This window comes from Callorhinus ursinus, unplaced genomic scaffold (assembly GCF_003265705.2).
Source record: "Callorhinus ursinus isolate GAN/ISIS: 27379988/994484 unplaced genomic scaffold, GSC_fseal_2.0 scaffold20, whole genome shotgun sequence".
NCBI lineage: Eukaryota > Metazoa > Chordata > Mammalia > Carnivora > Otariidae > Callorhinus > Callorhinus ursinus.
The window spans coordinates 18,336,843-18,362,297 of NW_027397082.1; the positions used below are offsets into that span (position 1 = coordinate 18,336,843).

Sequence of the window (25,455 nt, forward strand, 5' to 3'; positions counted from 1 at the left end):
CCTCTGACCCTCCCCCCTCTCATGCTCTCTCTCTCTCTGTCTCATTCTCTCTCTCTCAAATAAATAAATAAATAAATAAATCTTTAAAAAAAAAAAAAAGTCCGTCCTCCAGACTCAAATTCCACCCCCATCTCAGAATCCCAGCCTCCCCGAGAGCCTCCTGGAGAACCTCAGTCACACCCATGGGAGTGTCAGATTCTGGGCATCACAGTCACAGATGTAAGACCCCAGCCCATCCAATTGCATTTCTCTGTCCCTTCTCCTAGGGATCAATTTTGGGCAGGAAAACCCTTTCCCTCAAACTTTCCCTTATTCCTGCTATCCTGACCCTGCTCCCTTTACCTCCTAGGACATGGATATAAACACTATCTATGGATGGGATCCCGTCAGAAAAATCCAATCCAACCTGCTGGGCAAGGCAGAGGCAGTCTGGAGCAGGACTAGGAGGGGCGGGAACTCTGAGGGTGCATTCTCATCCTGTTGCCCCCAGACTGCAGGTCCTTGCTAGGGGATCAACCTTGAATTGCCCTGCATGGTCATCTTCATTATGTGTTTTTTTTTCAACCCCACCAGACAATTCTATGACACCAGCTGGGTATCCTACCGTTCAACTCAATTCTGACACTGTCTGCCTGGAGATAGCATCAGATCCTACAGACTGAGGATTCGGTCCCATAAGACTCTCCCCCCACTTGAGACACCAGACTCAAGTCCAGGTTGTTACCTGTGCTTCTGACTGACTGGCTGTACTTAGTGTATTTTATTTTATTTATTTTAAGCTCTTGGGGTGCCTGGGTGGCTCAGTCAGTTGGGCGTCCAACTCTTGGTTTCTGTTCAGGTTGTGATCTCGTGGTCATGGGATTGAGCCTTGCATTGGGCTCTGCGCTGGGCGCAGAGTCGGCTTGGGATTCTCTCTCCCTCTGCACACCCCCACCGCTTGGTGCTTATGTGCCCATGCTCTCTCTCTCTCAAATAAATAAATAGGGTACCTGGGTGGCTCAGTCGTTAAGCATCTGCCTTTGGCTCAGGTCATGATCCCAGTGTCCTGGGATCAAGTCCCACATCGGGCTCCCTGTTCAGCAGGGAGCCTGCTTCTCCCCCTCCCACTCCCCCTGCTTGTGCTTTTGCTCTCTCTTTCTCTCTGTCAAATAAATAAATAAATAAATCTTTAAAAATAAAATAAAATAAATAAATAAATCTGTAGGGATGCCTGGGTGGCTCAGTTGGTTAAGCGGCTGCCTTTGGCTCGGGTTATGATCCCAGGGTCCTGGGATCAAGTCCTGCATTGGGCTCCCTGCTCAGCGGGGAGCCTGCTTCTCCCTCTCCCTCTGCCTGCCCCTCCCCCTGCTTGTGCTGTCTCTCTCTCTCTCTCTCTCTCTCTCTGGCAAAAGAATAAATAAAATCTTAAAAAAAATCTGTAAAAAAATAAAAATAAAGTAAGCTCTTCACCCAGTGTGGAGCTTGAACTCATGACCCCAAGATCAAGAGTCATATGCTCTATGCATGAGCCAGCAAGCCTCCCCCTTTTTTTATACTTAGAAGACTGACTGGCTTTAAATTGGATGTTCCCATGATCCTCTCCTCAGTTTGATTAACAGAACTCAGGAAACCAGTTTACTTACTAGATTACCAGTTTGTCACAAAGGCTATTAAAGGATGTGAATGAACAGCCCAATGAAGAGATACATAGGACAAAGTCCGGAAGAATCCTGAATATAAGAACTATGTCCCTGAGGAGTTTGGGATACACCACCTGGCACATGGATGCATTCAGGTTCACCAAACTGAAATCTCTCCAAACCCCATCCTTTTGGGTTTTTATGGAGCCTTCATTACTTAGGCATGATTGATAAAATCATTGGCCATTGGTGACTGAGTCAACGTCCAGTTCCTCACCCTGTGCTAGCAGTCTGGGAGGGGGATGAGACAGGAATCACAGGGCTGGTCCTCCTGGCAACCAGCCTTCCAACCTTAAGTACTTTCTTTTTTTTTATTTTATTTTTTATTTATTTTTTTTTAAAGATTTTATTTATTTAATTGACAGAGAGAGAGACAGAGAGAGAGGGAACACAAGCAGGGGGAGTGGGAGAGGGAGAAGCAGGCTTCCCGCCGAGCAGGGAGCCCGATGCGGGGCTCGATCCCAGGACCCTGGGATCATGACCTGAGCCGAAGGCAGTCGCTTAACCAACTGAGCCACCCAGGCGCCCCTAAGTACTTTCTTTTTTTTAAAGATTTTATTTATTTATTTGACAGAGAGAGAGACAGCGAGAGCAGGAACACAAGTAGGGGGAGTGGGAGAGGGAGAAGCAGGCTTCCCGCAGAGCAGGGAGCCCAATGTGGGACTCGATCCCAGGACCCTGGGATCATGACCTGAGCCAAAGGCAGACACTTAACGACTGAGCCACCCAGGCGCCCCAACCTTAGGTACTTTCCAGAAGTCACCTGATTAATATAAATTCAGGTGTAGTTAAAAGGGGTTTGTTATGAATTTCAAGGCACATTTATTACTCTTATTACTTAGGAAATTCCAAGGGTTTTAGGAGCTCTGTGCCAGAAATGGGGACAAAGACCAACTATATATTTCTTTCTTTCTTTTTTTAAGACTTATTTATTTTAGGGGCGCCTGGGTGGCTCAGTCGTTAAGCGTCTGCCTTCGGCTCAGGTCATGATCCCAGGGTCCTGGGATCGAGCCCCACATCTGGCTCTTCTCCCTCTCCCACTGTCCCTGCTTGTGTTCCCTCTCTGGCCGTGTCTCTCTGTCAAATAAATAAATAAAATCTCAAAAAAAAAAAGACTTATTTTAGAGAGAGAGAGAGAAGGGCTGAGGGGCAGAAGGAGAGGGGGAGAGAGAGAGAGAATCTCAAGCAGACTCCTTGCTGAGCATGGAGCCCAACTTGGGGCTCAATCTCACGACCCTGAGATCATGACCTGAGTCGAAACCAAGAGTCGGAGGCTTAACCAACTGAGCCACCCAGGCGCCCCTCTATATTTCTTTTTATAATTAGAGTATCACAGCATCAAAAGGCCATGCTGGAATCCTTGTCTGAGCTGATTGAGAGTGAGAGGGATGGGTTTGGGGAGTGGCTGTGGGTGGGCGACCCCAAAGCTGACTCAGGAAAAAGTAGGCCCACACTGATAACAGTCAGGACACCTTAGCTGAAAGAACAAATGCTTGGGAGGGAGGCACAGCTATTAGGTTTGAATCTTGCTTTACCCACAATGGAGCTGCACCATGGGTGCATTTAATGTAGGGCCAGTACAACTATGTGATCTAAGCAGAGAGCCATTCCACTTTAAATAACTGGCAGGATGAGAAAGGAGATGGCATCTCCGTTATTAAGTGTGAGTTCAATGATTCAAGCATTTTTCACACAACATGGACCCTAAAAGCAATCCATATTCCAAATCTGGTGCTTAAGCTTTGAAACAGCAATTGGTTCTAAACTAGCTGAGTGTCTGGGACTTATGGAGAGGTTGGCCCTTCTTTATTTGATGGATGATTTCAGGAATTTTCATGTTTTGACTATACCAGTTTTTGACCCATAGAGTGACTTTAGGACCTAACCCCTTTGTAGGATACAGTTCTGCTGTATTTTGTGAACTTTTCTCAGTCATTTCACCTCTGAGCCTCAGTTTCTTCCTATGTGAAAGAGTTAGGGAAACTGACCTTAGAGGTCCCTGAGTTTCCTAACTATGAGGGTCCTCCGAGTGATATGTATAGAAAACTACTTACAGTAGTTTTTGCCACATTCATTCTCTCTTTTAATCCTCAAAACTTATCCTATAAGGTAGATACATTACTTTTCCTATTTTATGGCTGAGGAAGTCGAGGCTCAGAGACGTTATGAAAGTTATTCAAAGTCACACACACAGACAATAGATGGTGAAAGCAGGATAAAATCTTTGTGAGTTTTTTTTTTCTTAAGGTTTATTTATTGGGCGCCTGGGTGGCTCAGTTGATTAAGCGACTGCCTTCGGCTCAGGTCATGATCCTGGAGTTCCGGGATCGAATCCCACATCGGGCTCCCTGCTCCATGGGAGCCTGCTTCTCCCTCTGACCCTCTTCCCTCTCGTGCTCTCTGTCTCTCATTCTCTCTCTCTCAAATAAATAAATAAATAATCTTTAAAAAAAAGATTTATTTATTGGGGCGCCTGGGTGGCTCAGTTGGTTAAGCGTCTGACTCTTGATTTCAGCTCAGGTCATGATCTCAGGGTTGTGAGATCAAGCCCATGTCAGGCCCAGCGCTGGGCATAGAGCCTGCTTAAGATTCTCTCCCTCCCTCTCTCTCTGCCCCTCCCTCCCTTCAAAAAAATAATAAAAATAATAAAATCGAAGGCTGTTGTAATTTTACAAGTACCTCCTTTGCTTTATATAACTCAGTGCTCTTGGTCCTTTGTTCATACACTTGTCTTCCCCAAGTCCAAAGTTAAAATCCTGCTGCTAGGGCATTCCACTCATGGCTGAGGTTCCTATCCTGGAGCTGAGAGGGCTTCCCCAGGTCCTCAGGGGAAGCGGACGAGCACTGGCCTAAAGCCTGCAGACTTGTCTCCTTTCTAGTTCTGACTCTCATCTGTTAGCCAGGGATCCAGCTTGCCAGTTTTGCAGCATAGTTTTGTTTTTAAAGATTTTATTTATTTATTCGACAGAGAGAGAGAGACAGCGAGAGAGGGAACACCAGCGGTGGGAGTGGGAGAGGAAGAAGCAAGCTTCCCACGGAGTAGAGAGCCCGATGTGGGGCTCGATCCCAGGACCCTGGGATCACGACCTGAGCCGAAGGCAGACGCTTAATGACTGAGCCACCCAGGCGCCCCCAACAGCATAGTTTTCTTATATGTAATGTAGGCATCATAACCCGTGTCCTGTGGGCTTCGGAGCGCAGGAAGATCAGGTGAGGTGACTTTGACATGTGAATGCTTTCAGTGTGTGTGTGTGTGTGTGTGTGTGTGTGTGTGTGTGTGTGCGTGATCCATGGAGTCCCCAGGATTGTGGCCTCAGCTTGGCCTGGTAGAGCAGTGCCTCCCTGGGCTGAGGTCAAAGCCAAGTTCTCTTCCCATTGTCAACACCAAGGCCTGGGTCCTGTTTGTTGTTCTGGCTCCTCTCCTAGCAACCAAAGCTTCAAAGAAGGTTCTGCAGAGCAATGGGGACCTTGTTTCTCAGCTCACTAAGAAGAGGGACCAGTTGGACCAAGAGCTTCAGATCCTGGGCAGCAGCATTAGACTACCCTGAGCAAGTGCAGGGAGCAGCTCTGTGGCAAGTACAAGTTCATGGCCTAAGGCTCAATCTCTGCCTTAGCCTGATGAGAGGCCTCCTGAAATTATCTCTTTCTTGCCATCCTGACTCTGGCCCAGAAAAGATAGCCTCCACCCAAAATATATACTCTGTCAGGAGACCTGATGAAGGAGAATGGACCTCATTCTTGAGGCGTATATTAACTTTCTAGGGTTGCTGTAACAAATTACCATAAACTTCATTGCTTAGAACAACAGAAATTTATTCTCTCACAGTTCTAGAGGCCAGAAGTTCAAAATAAAGGTGTCCACAAGGTTGGTTTGTTCTGGAGGCGCTGAGGGAGAATCTGTCCCATGCCTCTTTCCTAGCTTCTGGTGGCTGGGAACAATCCTTGGTGTTGCCTGGCTTGTAGACCCATTACTCTCATCTCTGCTCCTGTTTTCACATGGACTTCTCCATCTCTATCTCTGTGGTTTCTCCTTGTCTGTCTTATAAGCATACTTGCTCTTGGATTTAGGGCCCATCCTGGTCCAGGATGATCTCCTTTTGAGATCTTTACCTTAATTACATTTGCAAGGACCCTTATTCCAACAAGATTACATTCCAAGGTCCTCGATGGGCATATCTTTTTGGGGCCAGGATTCAACACACTGTAGGTGTCCAATTTAATGGGGAAAACCTCAGCCCACTCTTATAGGGTCCCTGAGTCTGAGAGGAGAAATCTGTCTCTACTTTAAGAAGTTCCTTTATGATGGGGAAGACCTTGATTCCCAGCCTGATCCCTGAGTCTTTAAAGTGAGACAGGTGAGGGGTGTCTGGGTGGCTCACTCAGTTAAGCGTCAACTCTTGGTTTCAGCTCAGGTCATGATCTCAGGGTTGTGAGATTGAGCCCCTACTTGTGCTCCATGCTCAGCATGGAGTGGAGTCTGCTTGAAATTCTCTGCCTCTCCCTCTCCATCTGCCCCTCCCTCTGCTTGTATGCTCTCTCTCTAAAATAAATAAATAAAATCTTTAAAAAAATAGACAGGTGCACAAATGCTGGTGGTAGGAAAGGCCAGCATTGGCAGAATCCAGACTACTGTTCTCTATAGAACAAAATGAGGGCATTGTGTCCAATTCATGTCAAGATTTCGAGTGGGGAGGGCAGAGGAGTTTCTGCCTCCATAAGGCTAGTGAGGCAAGCAGGGCTCCTGGTTCCAGTCTTTGCCCACTCCCGTTTTTCTTCTGCCAGCTCCCAGATGTTAATGAGCTGATATCATTGTTAAACACTCCCCCCTCCACTTTTTTGAAAATGAATCCCCATATGATCCTAAACAAAGTGGGACTGGGGTGGGGTGCCTTACTATGCTGGGGAGGCCATCAGGGTGAAGCCCCCAGAAGGGTCCTTCTTTGAATCCTAGCTAGCTCCCTAAGCCCTGTTTTCGCCTTTCTTGCAAGGGCCTAACGATTCAGATGGGGTTCTTTCTCTCCCACTCTGGGGATTCTCTTCCTGAACTAGAAGCAGTTGTCCATCCTTCCTGCCCACTTTCTCTCCTCCTCCAGGCTAGAAGAGCCCCAGCCTACTGACTGTCTACCCATTCAGTGCCCAGGCTCCTCACACCTCTAGAGCAGATCCTGAGTGGGGCACCAGCTCCCCACACTTCATTGCTCCTTTCTGTTAAGGTCTGTCTAAAAACAATTGCATGGTATCTTCCCCCCAAAGGTTGTACAGTTGATCATTATGGGGAAAGAGACCCAGTGCTACCAAATTACGAGTCTGGGGAAGGTTTGAAACTTTCAGAAACCTGGGAACCTTCTGCCAGCCCTGGTCCTCTCCTCTCAGCCCTGGCCTGAAGATACCAACCAGGGTAACTACTCATGTTCCTCCTTACCTCTGAGACAGTTGTATGTGAGCATCTCCCAGTTGTTATTCTCACCTCTGTTCCCACCCACATGACTCCTTGGAGCTCTGCTTCCAAAAAACCATTCACAAGAGAAGAAATGGATTGACCACAGATTTTCTTCCTGGTTTTCCCTCGCGGAGCACAGGAGCTCTCTTTGAGTTAGGGTCTGACTGCTGATAATTAAGTGGATGATGGACAAGACTAACAAGAGCGACAAACGTGGAATCAGGAGCCCACTCCAACCTTCAGTTAAACAAAGTGCACACCCCACCGAGGGCTCAGTCTAAAGATCTTCTGGGGTCACCTGGGAACATGCTGCATTCTGCAAGGAAGAACTATCTTTTATTGGAGAAGTCACAAAGTTTTAAAAATCCAACCAGTGTTCTCCACTCTGTCTTTCTGACTCTGCTTCTCTGGTTTGATACCTCTTGGCCATGCACTTCCAAACTTTCTACTCTGCAGCCATTCCCATCCCCTCTTCTAAAGCAGAAGGCTTTTCCTTATGCCTTGTAAAGGCTTCTTTATGTCCTTCCCTTTCCTAACATTTACAGGGGAGACCTACTTGTTGGGGAGCTCCCTAGGGCCTGATCAGTAGAGTGGAGGGGGAAAGTGGGTCACCCATATGTCCTTTCTCTCTCCCCGAAGCTCCCCATAAATCCCTTATCCCATACTGACCCTCCACTGTCCCTGAGGGGACCATGAGAACAGTGAGCCAATCTAGTCAGTGAGGAGCGGTCACTTGATTTCCCCTTTAGACAATGATCTCGGTTATATCTAGGTCAGTGTCTCCCTAGCCTTGGCCCAGGACACTGAACTGGTGATATCTGAGTCCCCTCTGCCCCTATAACTCCTCTCAGGCCTTCCTTTCCTTCTCCCTCTGTAGCATTCCAACCCAAGTCAGGGCTCTGTGCATCTCTGCTGGGGAAGCCCTGTTCTCTAATTCTGTGGCTCCAGCCTGCTCCTAGAGCCTGCATGGGGCTGTTGTGGGGGACAATGTCCACTTCTCCCCATTTTCCCCCAGTACAAAGCAAAGATAATGGAGACTTTGAGATGACTGTCACTTTAGAATCAGGCTGCCAAAGCCTGAGGACCTGAAACCTATAAAAGACCTGGGCAGTCTGCTTCTCCAGAACCTTCAGCTGAGGGAGGCCTAGGATGAGGTAGACCATCCTCATTCTTGGAGAAGCCCACCCCCACTCCCCCTTCCCCAGCTCATCACAGATCTTTCCCTTTTCCTTTATTTCCCAGATAATGGAAACCTCTGGAGACCAGACCTAGACCAGCTAACTCACTGGCTCTGCACTTTGGCTATAATTCTGGTGAGAGGCTCCAAGGGACCCCTTCTCTGCCCCTTCCTCTGTCCTCCCACCATTCACACCTGAGAGCCTCTTGTGCTCCCCAGAGTAAATGCATTTCCCTGCCTCTCTCAGGCCCCTCTCCCCATCCCATCTGTTTGTCTCCTGGTCCTATTCCATCCTCTTATTCATCTTTCTGACCTGTCTCTCCTCATCTTTTTTCTTGCTACAATGAAGAGACCTTTGGAGCCAGGCCCAGGCATTCCCTCTGGCAATTAGAGGAGAAACTGCTCCAAGACTTCTACCTACAACGGGTGAGTGACCCTGGCCACTCACTCCTGGCTTCATGACCTGATTCAGCCTCCTTCCCCATCTGAATTTTTGTTACCAACAGAAATGGGGACCCATTGGGTAATAATGGAAGCGCAGTTTACAGTGCACACTATTAGCCTTGAAATTGTGATTTTCTTTTTTAAGATTTTATTTATTTGTCAGAGAGAGAGAGCACAAGCAGGGGGAGCGGCAGGCAGAGGGAGAAGCAGGCTCCTTGCTGAGCAAGAAGCCGGATGTGGGACTCGATCCCAGGGCCCTGGGATCATGGCCTAAGCCAAAGGCAGCTGCTTAACTGACTGAGCCACTCAGGTGTCCCATGAAATTGTGATTCTTTTTTTTTTTTTTAAAGATTATGTTTATTTCACAGAGAGAGAGAGACACACAGCGAGAGAGGGAACATAAGCAGGGTGAGTGGGAGAGGGAGAAGCAGGCCCCCCGCCGAGCAGGGAGCCTCATGCGGGGTATTGATCCCAGGACCCTGAGATCAAAACCCGAGCCAAAGGCAGTCGCCTAACTGACTGAGCCACCCAGGTGCCCCTGAAATTGTGATTCTTGAAAAAGTTTTTATTTAGGGAGATTTACCTCCATTTCACGTTTTGTGCATAAAGTGAGACTTTATTGTGTGTGTGTGTGTGTTTAAGATTATTTTAGAGAGAGAAAGAGTGCGTGAGCAGTGGGGAGGGGCAGAGAGAGAGAGAAGGAGAGAGAAGCAGACTCCCCACTGAGTTTGGAGCCCTATGGGCCAATGTGGGCTCAACACGGGGCTCGGGGCTCTATCTCATGACCCTGAGATCATGACCTGAGCCAAAATCAAGAGTCAGACGCCTAATTGACTGAGCCACCCAGGCACCCCAGAGACTTTATTGATTTTGAATAAGTCCTGACATCTTATTCCTATATTTCAAATTAATATAAAATATGACCTTACCGTGCCTTCCCAGGAAACTCTGCTGTGCCTTCAACTTCCTCTCCAGTTGGATCAAATTATCCAGGTCAGGCTGGCAAAGTTCCAACCCTAGAGAGGAAGCATGCTGGCAGCTCAGGACCTCTTTCTTCTGGGAGATACCATCTGACACAAGTCCAAGGTCCTTTCCCCTTCCATGATTTTGCTCCCTGAATTCTACCTTGACCCCGTCCTCCTTAATTTACCACCTCCAGAGGCTCCCTCAGTCCTTAGTCAATAAATGGGCAAGTATGTACATGTTTAAAGGTTAATGGGTGGAGATGGCCATGATAAGAGTAACCACCAGGGGGAGCCTGTGCCTAAGAAGACACTGAGTGGGGGCCTAAGGGAGCCACTCAAGGTTTTCCTTCTCTTTTTTCCAGAGCAGTAAAAATGCCAGACATTCCGGCTTGAGGTGGCTCCCTATGGAGCTGGGGGTCTAGAGCTGCCCCCTTCTCACTTTCTGACTCCCTCTCTTTCCCTGACCACGCAGAGAAAGTGTGAACTAAATTCTGGTGCATCTGAACAATGTGGAATACTTCCTAAGGACACAGTCCCTGATAGCCATATTCAACGTGGGGATTAATTCTCAGTTTTTTTACCTCACCCCACAACCCCCATTAGTCCCTGCCACCCTTCCCTCCCTGAAAAACCTCACCGACCCAGGCTTTCCCACCTCTCTTCCTCTCTTGGTTTAGAGATCAGGGCACTCTGTGTAGTACAGTAATGTCCATTCTTACACCTTCACCCCAAATCCAAAGATGGCCCTGACTCAGCGACCCCCCCCTCCCCGCCCCATAGTGCAAGGGTAGTCTGGTTCTTCCTGCAGATCCAGCTGACCTATTCCCATCAATTTCAGGTCTGGATCAACCAAACAGTGAATCTGGTCTATGGGAAGAAGGGAAGAAAGTCAGCGAATCCCTAAAGACTAGAACATAATCACTTCTCACCCTAGGCCATAGGGACCAGTCAGTTCCTGCATCTATAATCAAACCTACTATGCCCCTGGTACTGTGATACACGTTGAGGATACAAAAGCACAAATAACCATGGTCTCTGCCCTTCAGGAACTTCTCAGCGAATCAGGGAGACAAATAACTAGGCAATCACAAGATAGTTTGATAAATACTTTTTTAGAAGTATGTACCAAGAACTGTGGGAGAACAGGAGAAGGTGTAACTAAATTTATTGGGGGTGAGTAGGGAAGTCTTAGGAGAGGGGGTGACATTTGGAGTGTATGCTGAAGGGCTTAGGCTGGGCAGAGAAGAGAGTGAAAAGCTTGCTAAGCACAAGGCACAGAGTGAGGGGGAAATCTACTGAGTTCAGGGAACCACAAGTAGTTCAAAGTATAATATATTCTTCAGAGGGTGGAAGGAGGAAGTGAGTGGAGAGAAGACTGGAAAGAGAAGCAGGCCCATTCGTGAAGAAAGAGATGTGTTTGGCCTTTACCGTGTGGGTTGAGCTTGATTTGATTTGCTTGTTACAATACTCTGGATAAGCAAGGTTAGATTTGAGGAGACAGGGACACCAACTTGGAACCCACTGTTAATAGTCTCAATGGCAGGTGGCCAGGGCCAGGCCTAGGGGTAGGCCAGTGTATGGGAGGAAAGCTGGAGTAGTTTGGACGCTGACGCAACCTAGCCACCAGGTCCAATTTCCTACAGGTCACATGGAGAGGGAAGGGTGGGGCTCTCGTCTCCGGCTTTTGCAGGCTGGGAAAGACGAGTGTTGCTGTAGTCATGTGGTCCACCATTGGGTGGCATAGAACTTGTGATCAGCGTTCAAACAGCAGATCCCCTGGTGAGGGCAGGGAAGTTTGAGGCTGGGGCTGGGGATATGGGTAAACAGTAGGGAGATGAAAAAGGGAGGATTGAGGCCCCTGGTTGGCTCAGTTGTTAAGCCTCTGCCTTCGGCTCGGGTCATGATCCCAGGGTCCTGGGATCGAGCCCCGCATTGGGCTCCCTGCTCTGCAGGAAGCCTACTTCTCCCACTCTCACTCCCCCTGCTTGTGTTCCCTCTCTCACTGTGTCTCTCTCTGTCAAATAAATAAAAAAAATCTTAAAAAAAAAAAAACAACTAAAAAAAAAAAAAAGAAAAAGGGAGGATTGGGCCCCAGGGCCATATAGGCAGATAGAGGAGCCTTAGGCTTTACTTTCTTTCCTTTGCCCAGACTGCATTCTGGTCTTGCCTACCTTTAGCTTCATCTTCAAGCTTCCTAGAGGCTACTGCCAAGTGAACAGCAGAGAGCTCTAAAGGTGAGGGATTCCTGTGGAAATGCTCCTACCCACTGGCCTAGGGTCCTCTCCCTCACCTACCCAGGGACCTCAGGCCCTCCTACCTCCCCCTGTCCAGGGGCCATGGACCTGGGACCTTGTCCTCTGCTCAAAACCTTCAGACCTAGATCTCTCCTCTTTACCCAGACACCCAAGATCAAAGACCTTAGTTCTTAGATCTCCCATTTCCCTAGGTCCCAACATCCTGTCCAGGGACCCTCTCTACCTCTGGCCCTAGAACATTCCCTACCAACCAAAGACCTCAGACTTGGGATCTCCACTCACCTATTCAGAGTCCTTTGACTCAGGAAGACCACACTAGGTCATCTCTCTGATGGCCTCACGCACTCCACCAGAACCCAGTCCCACGATGATATCTGCGTCTCTAAGCTGTTCTCCAAAGTCCTGACACATGGTTGGGGATCACTTGTATCTCCTATATTGGAGGTGGGGCCTAAGCAAGGATAACGGCAAATCAGTGCCCAGTCTGTAAGAGCTGGTGGAAGTTCCCATCTAAGCCCACTTGCTCCCCTAAGAGCTGCCAGGCTGGGTGGTTCCCCACCTGGAGGCCCTACTAGTGGTTGCCCCTAAGGAACTTCCTTGAGCCATACAACTCCAAACAAACACAAAAAAAACAAAAAACCTGGTCCCCTTCTTCTGTCCATGCCCCCAGGGGCCCACTGAGTACAATTTCTTCTTCTCTGAGCACGGACAGCGACCCAAGCCAAATCTTAAGCTGAGAAGAAACAACCATGATTCAGCAGGATTATGAACAGGAAGCAGATTCCTGCCTTTGTCCATTTCCAGCCTCTCTCTGAGGAGGTATGAATGGGATGGGTCCAGCCTCAAAACGTAGAAGAGGAGGAAGAGCCCCTCCCAACCCAGGAAGGGGCCCAGGTGGAGGCTGAGGGATGACCAGGCCCTAGTTCTGGGCCTCTGGAAGGAGCAGTAGCTTAAGGGCCAGTAGCTTGACTCCTGGTGTTGGTGGACAACCTGGCTTGAAGGTTTGGACAAAGGCCATCCAAGTTCTTGGATGAGGCCAAGGTACCATCCCTAGGCTTTAATCAGGCTGAGGAGCCATCTCAGGACTTGGCCACGCAGACGAGCCACCCCAGGACCTCCATGAAGCTGAGGAATAACACCAGCCCTGGACAAGCCTGAGGAGCTGCTGTCCCCTTTTGCTAGAGAGACTGGGGAATTGTCCCTAGTTCCATGTGAGCCTAAGAGCCACTTTAAGCCCAGGATGAGGCTGAGCAGATTCTAAGCTGTAGGTCACAGCTGAGGACAAAGCTGAATAGCAGTCCTTATGTTCGTCCCAAGCCTTGGACAAGGAGGGCTGGGGGCCCAGGTTGATGGTGAGTCACAGCACCCAGGGCCCTACCCTAAACCCAGAACCAGGCTGAGGGGTCACCTGAATAGAAGTGGGCATGGAAGGCCTCTTTAGAGGTAGTCCTGCAACTAAATCCGGGTAACGGACATCCGTGCTGGAGATACTTTTCTCTGCCTAGGGTGGGCCCTCCAAGCAACCCTGCCTCACTGCCTCTCGTTACTAAGCCAACGGGCTCTGCAGGTAGCTCTCCTGCCTGTGGCAGCTCTTCCCCGCACCAGGGGCTGCTCCAGGAATCCCGGGGAGACAGGCACAGGCCCAGAGCCCATCACAGTTTCGCCTTGGTTTCAGAAGTCTTGGGGGAAGAAAGCGTGAAGCTCTGCAGACCCCTCTCCTCACAACAGGCGGCAGAACTAGCGTTAAACTGGGGATGAGGGGTGCATTCAAGCCCCAGCAGGGAGCAGCTACTGGATTCAACTGCTCCCTCCATTACCCACAACCCTCTGGGACCCTCCATTGTTCAAAAACACACAACCTGTGTATTTCTGGAATGTTTTCCAACACCAACAACTAATTCTCTATGGACACCAATTGGGTGTCTTACATGTCAGTTCAATTCTGACACAAACTACCTGGAGTTAGCACAGAACTCACAGCTTAAGGGCTCAGTCCCACAAGACTGACCCCACTTCAAAGGCCAGTTGCAAGTCACTGTACTTCTGACCAACTGGCTATAAATTGGGAATTCCCATGCTATAAATTGGTCTGACAATTTGCTAGAATGGCTCACAGAATTTGGGGAAACACTTTAATTGCATTTACAAATTTATTACAAAGGATACAACTCAGGAATAGCCAGATGGAGGAGATACATAGGGCAAGGCATAGGTTGAGGAGCGGGGGGGTGGGAGGGGGGGAAGGCGGGCCCTGTGTGTGCAGCTCCCATGCCCTCTCTGGGGGGGGTCTCACCCTCCCAGAACCTTAATGTGCTTACCAAATTTCCTCCTTCAGGAGTTTCTATAGAGTTCACTCTCTAGCCCCACTCCCCTCCCAGGATGTTGGGGATGGGGCTGAAAGTTCCAACCCTCTCCTCACTTGGTTTTTCAGGTGAGCAGTCCCATCCTTAGGGTGGGTGTGCCCACCTTAAGTTACCTTATTACCATAAAGCAGATGTGATCTAAAGAGGCTCCTTATGAATAACAAAAGACACTCCTATCACTCAGGAAATTCCAAGGGTTTTGGGAGCTCTGTGCCAGCACAATAACCTGAGGACAAAGACCAGATATATTTATTGTATCACAATATTTACTATATATATATATTTTAAATTGCTTCAGAAGAGAGAAAAGCATTGCACGCATAGGTCCCACCCTGGTTCTCCGCCAACTCCTAGGCCCCTTCCCTGATGGCTGTGTCCTAGAAATGACTTTCAGCCTGTGTCAGTCACACACAGGCCCTGTCCAGACGGCGCCCAGGCCTCCCAGCCTGGGTGGTCTGATGCCTGGAGGGTAGTCACAGGTCCCCGAGGTGGGGTGGGGGGTGGAGTGCCTGGGTCCCATAGGATGTCCTCATACAGGCTTAGAACCGGGCCCGAGGGCCGTCCTTTAGCTCCAGTCTGCTCCAGCAGGGCTCTGAGCAAGCCCACAGAGAGAGGGGGCTCTGTTCCAGGCTCAGGGAATGGGGTGGGGGGCTCCAACTCATCTGGGAGGTGTGTCCGTAGTAGAAGCAGGAGCTCAGCTGGAGCTAGGTCTGGTGGGCACAGGCGGCAAAGGAGAGGGAGGTAAGCATCAAGCCGACGGTGCCGGGCAAATTCGGCCAACAGCAGTTTGAAGATCTCACTTCGAAGCAGGGGGCTGGAAGGGCCGAGGGCCAGGCCTGCCTCTAGAGCCCGCTCCCACTGCTCCTTTTGGACTAGCTGCCCCACAGCTTGGAGCACAGCTTTGGGCCGCCCACTGCCCAAGAGCAGCTCCAGCTCCAGTGCCTCGGACCTGGTCCCCTCCTCCCCTAGGACTGCCAGGGCTCGACGATACAGGGGCAGCCCTGGGCCCCCTGCGCCCCAGCCGGGGCCCCCCTGCTGCTGTGCCAGCTCCACAAAGGGTGGCAGCCATCGCGGCTCCAGCCGGCAGAGGCACTGGCACAGAAGTTCAAAGAGGGGCAGTATCCCATTGGGGGGTTCCTTTCCAGCTGAAGTGCTTCCTAGTACCTTCTTCCACACATCAGGGGGAGCATGGGACCTCAGCCTGCCATTCCCGTCTGGCTGGAGCTGCAGGGCCCTGAGGATGGCACCCCAGGCTGCTGTAGGAAGGGCCTGGAAAACAGTGTTGAGCTGGGCCAGCTGGTCTCCCACCAATTCGGTCCTCAGCAGGCGTGCCACTTCGTGCTCTGCCAGCTCAGTCCAGCCAGCCTCCTCCTCATCCCCAGCCACCAGGTGGGCTTTGAGCTGATCTAAGCCCCGGTAATCTCGAAGCTCAGCCCTCAGTGTGGTCAACAGTGTAGACGGGGACACATGTCCCTGGAGAATGGAGGCCAGGGCCTGAGGTGCCCGGAACGTGCTGTTGTGTCTCAGTTCCTCTGGGGTGAGCTGGGCACCCCGCAGGCTCCGTCGCTGGTAGTACTCGCAGGCCTCCTCAAACACCAGGTCTTCAGCTGAAGGCACCTCAAGACCCTGTGGGGCTTCCCAGCCTACTCGAAACAGACCCAAGGCTGAAAGCAAACGAAGACCCCCTCGGGTTTCCAGCTCTTCCTTATCCTCCATGCCAGGGGCAGGGGGTGCCAGTAAATGTACTCGGTCTGTACTTAGGACCTTTCTCTCCAGCAGCTGCCCGCTGCCCATATCCAACAGTTCCAAAGTGGAGCCCAGCACACAAGCCAGAGTCCCATGAAATGTCCCCAGTGCTGCAGACCCTGCCAGGCCTACAGGTGCCTCCTGCAGTGTGCCCACAGCCCTCGTACCACCATGGGACTGCACCAGGCTCACAGTGCCCCTGAAGTCAAGCAATAACAGGCCCTGGGGAGTTGGGGCCCAGGTATGTACAGTCAAGGGCTTCATGGGGCACAGCAGCCCAGGAAGACCTCGGAGCAGTGTCCGGAAGTCCCATGTGTCCCCTCGTCCAGGATTCAGGCTCTTACTGTGGGAGAGGCCAAGACATGGGGCAGCCACCATCACCTTGCCCTTGCCTGGGCTCCAGATTAGCAGAATGTGACTCACGCCAGGCCAGGTAGTGGTAGTGGGCACCAGGAAGAGGTCCTTGCGAGAGGCCAGCAGCCCGAAAGAGGGGCAGTGGTGCAGCAGGATGTGTGTGGGGCCCAGGTTGGTGCCGGCCTCCCCGCTGGGCTCCAGGGTTCGGACGCACACGTAGTGGCTGAAAGCAGGAGGCGGCCCCAGCCAGCCCTCAGCACCATCCTGACGCTCCTCGCACCACACAAGCCGGCCTCGGGGCGCCGCCACCGCCACCACGCGGGCTCCACCGCCCGGACACAGCTCGGTGCTCCGCAGCAGCTGCCAGCCAGGCCCCACTCCCGCGCCCCACACCTCGGTTAGGCCACTCTCCCAGACCAGGACCAGCGCCGGTCGCGCCGGCCACGGCAGGAAGAAGGCATCTAGCGGTGGGGGGTGGCCAGCCGGCCAGGCACGCTCCAGCTCCGCGCCGGGGCCACGCACCGCGACCAGCAGCTGCGGGCTCGGCGCCCCCGGGGGTCGCAGGAGCAGCAGGTGGCGGCCGTCTGGGCTGCAGCGGACTCTTACGGCTGGGTCCCCGGCCAGCAACTCCCGCAGCCGGGCCGCGCCGCTAAAGTGGCTGAGGTCCGAAAGCAGGCGCAGAGTCCCTATACGCTTCATAGTTCGCCCGCGCAGCAGCAAGCCCGGGCCTGGCCGCCCCGTGGGGCGAGGCTCGGCACTTGGTCCGGGTTCCCGATGGGCAGACGGAGCCGGGCTAAGACTTCCGGCCCCCGTCGATGAGGTGAGCCGACGCCAGGCCTGAGAGTCGGCTTCGCCCCGCCCCGCCCCGCCCCGCCCCGCCCCGCCAGGCTAGCTCAGGGCTCCGCCCCGTTCACGCCCCGCCGGCGCGACCCCGCCCACCAGGGGAGGAGCCACGGGAGCCTGGCCCGGGACCCGAGCACCCAAGGGTCTCAGCGCCTCCTTCCTTGTTAGCACTACTCTCGCTCCTTGAGTCGGGTTGTAGGCCCAACGCCCCAAGGCCCAGGAAGCGCAGAGCCTTACTCAGGAATCTCTCAGGCTGAGCCCTGAACTGAAAGTGTCACACTCCCCCGGTTTTCCTTCCCTCCAAGCCTGTCTCTCAACCCCAACTCCTTCAATTCAGTAAGTCATGAAATTTTTATTGAGCACCTACTAAGTGCCCGGCTGAATAGAGAGGCCTAAACAAAACAGAAAACTTCAACCTTACGAAACTGACTATCTAGTGTAAAAAATAACAGTTAATACTTCTGTGGCATTTACTGTGTAAACCCTCCTAACCCACTCCCCCCCCAACAAGCCCCTCACACAGATATGGAAAATGAAGCACAGAGAGATTAAGTGAATTGGCCAAGATCATACAGCTATTCAGCGGGTAGAGGTAGAGGTGGGATTTCAATCACAAGCAATCTGAATCCAGACTCCTTGCATCATACCACTTTACTATATCAACAATTCATCACCAAAACTAAGAATTTGCTAGGAAACAAAATTAAAACATAGTTTAGAGGCACTGAGTGTAATTTCTCTAGCAACACCTGCAAATTGATATGCAGGAGTCCTTCCTACCGGACTGCCTTCTCAAGGGTATTCCTTCTCCCTCCAAATCCAATTCCTCTTCATGAACCCTGCTTCTCCCTCCTTCCCTCAAAAACTTCAGTGAGAATTTGCATCCATTTCTATTTCATCAGCCTCATTCTGTTCTCTTGCTCTCAGCATAGAAACACTTTCCAGTCTGTCCAGTCTTAGAAGTCACTCTTTCATCCTCATCTCTCCACCACCTCTACCACTCTGGCGTCGTCTCCTCTTCCCTTTCATCAAGTTTCTCGCAAAGATCCTCTAGCATTTGCTACCTCCACTTTCTCTCCTGTTTATTCCTCAAACCACTACTTACCTGAGGTAGATCTTCCTGAGATCTTCAAGGATATTTTTATTTCCTTTTCTATCTGAGAAGTTTGACAACCTCCTTTTTTTTTTTTTAAAGATTTTATTTATTCATGAAAGACAGAGAGAGAGAGAGAGAGAGAGGCAGAGGGAGAAGCAGGCTCTAAAGGAGCAGGGAGCCCGATGCGGGACTCGATCCCAGGACCCTGGGATCATGACCTGAGCCGAAGGCAGACGCTTAACCATCTGAGCCACCCAGGCGCCCCAAATGTTGGTTTTTAAATTCTATTATGGGCCCTTTTCTCTTTCTTTCTTCCTTTTTAAAAAAAGATTTATTTATTTATTTTAGAGAGAGAGAGTACGAGTGGGAGGGGCAGAGTGAGGAGAGAGAATCCCAAGCACACTCCATGATGATCTCGGAGGCTGATGTGGGGCTCGATGTGGGTTTGATTTCCTTTTTATTTATTTATTTATTTATTTATTTATTTGAGAGAGAGAGCCAAACTCAGGGAAGTTACCTGCCCAGTTAACACATGGGGCTTTTCACATAGTAGGCACACAGTACATATCTGTTGAATGGATGTTTCCTATTTTTCATTTACAAAGTTGCAATAAACATCCCGGAACATACACTTTTCTTTTTTTTTTTTAAGTAGGCTCACCACCCAGCGTGGAGCCCAATGCGGGTCCTGAACTCAGGACACTGAGCTCAAGACCTGAGCTGAGACCAAGAGTCCCAGCTTAACTCACGGAGCCACCCAGATGCCCCATGGAACATATACATTTTTATTCCTAGAAGTGGAATTGCCCAGTTCAGAGTCTGCTGTATTTAAAAAGTGTATATGTATAATTCTCCTGTATTTTATTTTTTTATTTTATTTATTTATTTTTTTAAGATTTTATTTATTTATTTGACAGAGAGAGACACAGCACAGCGAGAGAGGGAACACAAGCAGGGAGAGTGGGAGAGGGTGAAGCAGGCCTACCGCAGAGTGGAGAGCCCGATGCGGGGCTCCATCCCAGGACTCTGGGATCATGACCTGAGCTGAAGGCAGACGCTTAACGACTGAGCCACCCAGGCGCCCCAATTCTCCTGTATTTTAAAAAACAATTGCAACTTGCCTCTAGTAGACCCTCAATAGATATTTCTTTTGCTAAAGTCTTTCTCGCGGTGCATTTCGGGAGTTGTAGTCCTTGTGATGCTTGCTGGGAACCGTGGTCTGAGCCAGCTTCAGGAAACGGGCGTGGACGTACCTATCACGCGGCGGGCTTTAGGACCCGGCGGGGCACCGTGGGACGGGGGAAGGGTCGGGGGAGGTCGGGAGCGCGTCCGTGAGCCCGGAGGAGCGGCGGCGTCGGTGGCGTCGGGAGCGAGCGGGCCCGTGAGCGGCCCGAGTGGTGGAGGAGGAGCCCGGGGCTCGGTAAGCGGCATCCGCGCGGGCCGGTCCCCGAACCTGGCCAACCCCTGCAGCTCCAGCCGGACTAGGCCTTGGCCCCGAGGCGGCTCTAGGGGCGGGGCCTACGCTCGCCTAGGGGACGACGGTGGTGACGGGGGGAGAGGGAGGGAGGACAGCTGCTGAGGCGGGCTGAGCCTGCGTGCGGCTGGGAGGCAGGGCCCGGGCGGTGGAGCGGAGCAAGAAGCGTTTTGCTTTTGCAGCGGCTAGTCCCTCCGACCTCCCGGTGCCTGTCGCGGCCTTCCCACTCCCCGCTGCGCCCTCTTGGCGGCCGAGATGCTGACCTTTGACCCCAGCATGGGGCTGATCCCGACGCCTCAAGCAGCCTCCGGAGCCTCTCCCCCTCAGGCTGTCGCCGCCCTCGGGAGGCCTTCCGCCCAGTTCAGCCTGGCCCTGGGATGAGGGCTTTGGGCAGGACCTCTGAGAAGGGTTAGAGGTAGGCCCGTCTGTTGAGGTCTTAATTTGTCCTTGGAAGGGCCTTCAACCTACCCCTCTTTTCAGTCTCTGACCGATGGGCTTCAGCCCACCCTATGCACAGAATCAGTGAAGCTGCCATGTTTTCTTGGGGTTACTTGGAGCGAGCCTGGGAAACGAACCTGTACCCAGGCAGGTGTGGGGAAGAAATAAGAGGAGAAAAAGCTGGTTCCTTGGGGAAGGAGAGCTAGCAGAGGCCGAGGAGTGCTGCCTCTGGAGACTGGAGAAGTAGGAACTTGGGCCAGACTTGAAAAATGTTTCTGGATCATCAGACCCTCCCCAGTTCTTTCTCTCCAGAAGAAGTTTTGAGCTTAGCGAGAACGGTTTCTTTGCTATTGTCAGCTCTCAGTGACTTTGTAAACCAGGGCACTATGGTTTGTGCCCCTGTCCTTAGCACAAGTTAATTGAAATTATTTGGGGTGTTTCTTTGGCTGGCTCTATGTGCACAGTACTTCCTATGTGAAAGCTTTTGGGATAGGAAATCAGTCTAGGGAAAGGTGGATCCTTCTTGTTAGGATTGTAAAGGGGGAATTTCCATTCTTTTCAACATTTGTATAATATAATTTTAAAAAACCCTTGAAAAAACATTTATGGAAGTTGGAATCTCACATAGAGTTAAGTTCAAAAATCCACAAAATTTGGGGAAAACAGCCAAATCACAAACTGGTCCAGGATATATGAGGGTGAACTGTTTACTCAACACACATTTATTTTATTTTATTTTTTAAAGATTTATTTATTTATTTTGAGAGAGTGAGAAAGAGAGAGTATATGAGAGGGGGGAGGGTTAGAGGGAGAAGCAGGCTCCTCGCTGAGCAGGGAGCCCGATGTGGGACTCGATCCCGGGACTCCAGGATCATGACCTGAGCCGAAGGCAGTCGCTTAACCGACTGAGCCACCCAGGCGCCCCTCAACACACAGTTATTGAGTATGTACTATGTAACTGGCACTGGGTTAGAGATAGAATCTTTCCTCAGGGACATCAGAGAAATGTATTCATATGAAAATTGTAGGGGCGCCTGGGTGGCTCAGTCGGTTAAGTGTCTGCCCTTGGCTCAGGTCATGATCCCAGGATCCTGGGATTGAGCCCTGAACCGGCTCCCTGCTCAGCTGGGAAGCCTACTTCTCCCACTCCCCCTGCTTGTGTTCCCTCTCTCGCTGTCTCTCCGTCAAATAAATAAAATCTAAAAAAAGAAAAAAAAAAGAAAATTGTAGTGCTGTGTGTTACATATCCATATAAAGGAATTTATACAGTGTGAAGGGAATACTGCCATGTGTGGGAGACTCAGGGATATTTTTGCAGGGAAGAGAGATTGAGTTGGGTTTTGAAGGATGAGTAGGAGCTTGTACAAATAAGGCAAGGCATTCCAGTTGAGCAAAGTATGCACAAAGGGATGGTGAAAGTGTGAAGAGAAAAAATAACGTGATGTTTAAGTGTCAAAAATTTGTCCCAGGGCGCCTGGGTGGCTCAGATGGTTAAGCATCTGCCTTCAGCTCAGGTCATGATCCCAGGGTCCTAGGATTGAGTCCCACATCGGGCTCCCTACTCCTTGGGAGCCTGTTTCTCTCTCTCTCTCTTTCTCTTTCTCTGTCTCTCATGAATAAATAAATAAAATCTTAAAAAAAAAAATTTGTCCCAAACAGGATGTGTGGTAGGGAAATTGCCAGGAGATAAGACTAAAAAGAGAGTAGGGAGCCATTGGAGTTTTTTATGTTAGGGAGTGACAGAAGTGTGGATTAAAGTCATGAGAAATGAAGTAGTGAGACTAATTAGAGTTGTTGCAGTTGACTGAGAGTCTGAATAAAGTGTGGCAGTGGGAATGAAGAGGAGGGGAATGGATTTTAGAGGTATTTCTGAGAGATGCAACATGACTTAGTGACTAGGGAGAGAGAGAGTAGGCTAAGGTTTCTAATTTGAGAGATTGGGTGAATTTGGAATTTCATTGACCAGGATATGGATTAAAAAAGCAGATTTTTTTAAGGGCTGGGGTGACTATGGAAAGAGTATAAGGGAGATAGATAGTCTGGTATGCTGAGATCCAGTTGCTTGTGAGGTGTGCATATGGAGATGTTAGTAGGCAGCTGGAAGTACAGAGGCCTGGTGAGCTTAATATCTTGGCAATAGCTCTGAGTAAGTGAGGGCAAATATGAAAAAAATATTGGGAAAAATGTTTATTTTGTTTGTTTATGAGGAATAATCAGAGTATGTACTTCTTCCATTTAACAATGAGCTTCTCAAGGCAGGGACCATAACTTTGTAATTTTGGGACCCCTTTTTGTCTTACACTATGGCTATTATAAAGTATGATAAATGTTAGTTATTAAGCCAGTAGGAAATCCATTTACTTTGTAAGGTTGCAGTTGCCTTTTGGGCTTTCTTTAAGAAGATTATGGGAGTCTGTCTTAGAATTTTCATTTTATACTTAGGTGGTATTCATGAGGCTTGTATGGTTCAACAGGAAAGGAAATGAAGCTCTGAGTGACGTGCTGCTTGAGGAAGTTCAGGGCTTGAACAGGAGATAGTATTAATTTACAGGAGGCTCCTGCTCATTGAGAAGAGGATCTTAAAATGAATTCTCATTTTGGGAGATGTCAGAAAAATTTGATTTTCAATTAAAGTTGCCTGAAATCCTGTCAATTTGGAGTTGGTTCCTCCTTAATGAAGGTGCAAGTGCATTCCGTCTTGTATAAAATAATTTGAAAGGGAAGCTGAGGTAGTCATGTTTATTTAAGCCTCTTCAGCTGTATTTTTAGTGCGAGTAGGCAGACTCTGTAGATTCTCTTGGGACTGGCTTGAGTTCTCTTCTGTGAAGCTACTTCATCTCTAGTAGATGCAGACAATAGCTGATACCTAGAGTAAGGATAGGGAAATTCCTGGTTTTGCCACTTACGGCTTAGTCTTGGGAAAGTCCCTGAATTACTTCCACTTTCAAGTATAGGCTAAACACCCACTCTGAGATGAGCCCTGTCCGAGGACATGCAAGATGAGGATGCTGCCCCATAGTGGCTCATGTACCTACTGAATCATACTGGTTCTTTCCTAGTAGTTAGAAAGTAGGGATGGTGCTTGTCAGTGTCCTGAGTTGACTGACTTTTCTTGGATAGAGTGGGAATGTTGATATTACGGATATTAGTTTGGAGTTTCCACAGAACTTTAACTGAATCTGGATTTTGAGTATTTGGTTAGTCAACACCTGATTTTTTGCACTAATGGGATATTCTGATAGGGAGAAGGGCTACCAGAGAGAAAGATTTAGTGGCTCTTTTACTTTGGGCAAAGTGAAATCCTCATTGTAAAATTATGGTAATAGTACCTACTTTATCTGATTGTTGTAAGAATTAAATACAGTATATTTAAAGCACTTAGAACAGTGCCAAGTAGGGGGGGGTGCCTGGGTGGCTCAATTGGTTGGCTGACTGCCTTTGGCTCTGGTCATGATCCTGGAGTCCCAGGATCGAGTCCCACGTCAGGCTCCCTGCTCAGTGGGGAATCTGCTTCTCCCTCTGACCCTTCCCCATCTCGTGCTCTCTCTCTCTCAAATAAATAAAATCTTTTAAAAAAAGAACAGTGCCAAGTATATAGTGAGTATTCAGTAGTGTTATTTATTATATATGACTTTGATTGGGAGTCTGTGCTTAGAGGAATGAGTGATGAATTCCATCTCCAGAACTTAAAAAAAGAAAAGTGATAGCATAAGGGGATGGTGGCCTATCCATAAAAGGAATTCAAAGAGGTGGCTTCATGAGTGCAGGCCTCATTCTGTTCTCATTTCGGAGATATGAGAGACGGGGAGTACCTAGCTCTAAAAATCCATGAAAATGGAAAGACGTTATATGCTTGTTTTAGAGCCAGTGTGTGGGGTGGAATTGGGGGAACCTGTGTCGCATGCTATGAGAGAGGCTGTGTCAAGGAATCATGTCAAACAGTAGGATGTGAATCCAGCGAAACTAAATCCTCGGGCCTTCAGAAAGGAAGAGCCATGTTAGGAACTAGTTTGAGAAGTTAAGGGTTAGGGTTTGGAAGTAGAAATACCCTGCCTTCTCTTAAATGCTTATAGTGCTAGTATTTACCTCCAGGGAGTATATATGCCTTGCAGGAGAACTTAGGGAGCAGATATCCTCCCCCTAAGGATTAGAGACACACACACACACACACACACACCCACCCACCTTCTCTTAACCAATTTTTTTTTAAAAGATTTTATTTATTTATTTCAGAGAGAGAATGAGAGATAGAAAGCACGAGAGGGAAGAGGGTCAGAGGGAGAAGCAGACTCCCTGCTGAGCAGGAAGCCCAATGTGGGACTCGATCCCAGGACTCCAGGATCATGACCTGAGCCGAAGGCAGTTGCTTAACCAACTGAGCCACCCAGGCACCCAACCCTGCCTTCTCTTAAATGCTTATAGTGCTAGTATTTACCTCCAGGGAGTGTGTATGCCTTGCAGAAGAATTTAGGGCGCAGATAACTTCTGCCTAAGGATTAGACACACCCCCACACCCCCACACCCTTGCTTCTAGAGGAGAGCCAGGGCAGGAGACTATATTTCTGGCTTTATTTCCAACACACACACACACACACCCTTACTTCTAGAGGAGAGCCAGGGCAGGAGACTATATTTCTGGCTTTATAAACATATTGCTTCCTCTTGTGTATTGGGTGAATGGCCAGTGATCAGACAATGGTGATATTTGACTCACCCACAACTTCTGGGCAGATAGGATTTTCATCCTCCTTACCTAGCATTGTGGATTACTACAGTCAGTGTGTCTTGTAGTGATCTTTCACAGATGAGCAAACTGGGGCTAAGATCCTAAGGGAAGGGATGCCATTGGTGAGTTAATATGGGGAGAATGAGCTGGGAGTAGATGAGGGTTGTTCCAGTGTCTTTTCTAGAGGTGACAAGTTTTATTCATCCTCTCAAAATTGTCTTATGTCCACATGCTCCTTTCAAAGCATTTGATGCGTTTAAGGCTTTAATGAGTACTTCTCAAACTTTAGTGAGCATCAGAATGACTTGGGGCAGGGTTTTGCAATCTCAGTGCTATTGACATACTGGGCCAGTAATTCTTTGTTGTGGGAACTACCCAGTGCATTGTAGGATGTTTAGCAGCATCCCTGGCCTCTACCTAGTAGATTCTCCTTTCCCAGTTGTGACAGCCAAAAA

The 25,455-nt window shown here is 49.6% G+C and overlaps 2 protein-coding genes and 1 long non-coding RNA gene across 8 annotated transcripts in view; 2 read left to right on the top strand and 1 right to left on the bottom strand.

Annotated features, from left to right (window-relative positions):
- The first annotated feature begins 8,360 nt into the window (after positions 1–8,360).
- Positions 8,361–13,835, top strand: LOC112830955 (uncharacterized). Its single transcript, XR_003210033.2, has 5 exons — positions 8,361–8,432; positions 8,646–8,722; positions 11,855–11,939; positions 12,631–12,779; positions 13,466–13,835. It is a non-coding gene; the product is annotated as an uncharacterized lncRNA (long non-coding RNA).
- Positions 13,836–14,571: 736 nt separating this feature from the next.
- HPS6 (HPS6 biogenesis of lysosomal organelles complex 2 subunit 3) lies at positions 14,572–17,270 on the bottom strand. Its single transcript, XM_025881024.2, has one exon. It carries the CDS (start codon positions 17,120–17,122, stop codon positions 14,714–14,716), a length of 2,409 nt encoding a protein of 802 aa, XP_025736809.1. The 5' UTR covers positions 17,123–17,270; the 3' UTR covers positions 14,572–14,713.
- Positions 17,271–19,648: 2,378 nt separating this feature from the next.
- ARMH3 (armadillo like helical domain containing 3) overlaps positions 19,649–25,455 on the top strand; it is a 182,046-nt gene continuing 176,239 nt past the window's right edge. For 5 of the 6 annotated variants that reach the window (XM_025880599.2, XM_073904278.1, XM_073904279.1 and 2 more), the window contains exon 1: positions 19,649–19,782. The gene's annotated coding sequence lies outside the window, so the exon portion shown is untranslated. Of the gene's footprint in view, positions 19,783–19,959; positions 20,252–25,455 lie in introns of those variants that run through there. The other variant, XM_025880600.2, reaches the window with a different exon arrangement.

Coding starts and splice junctions, on each gene's coding strand:
- HPS6 (XM_025881024.2), bottom strand. CDS start 17,122: ATGAAGCGTATAGGGACTCTGCGCCTGCTTTCGGACCTCAGCCACTTT.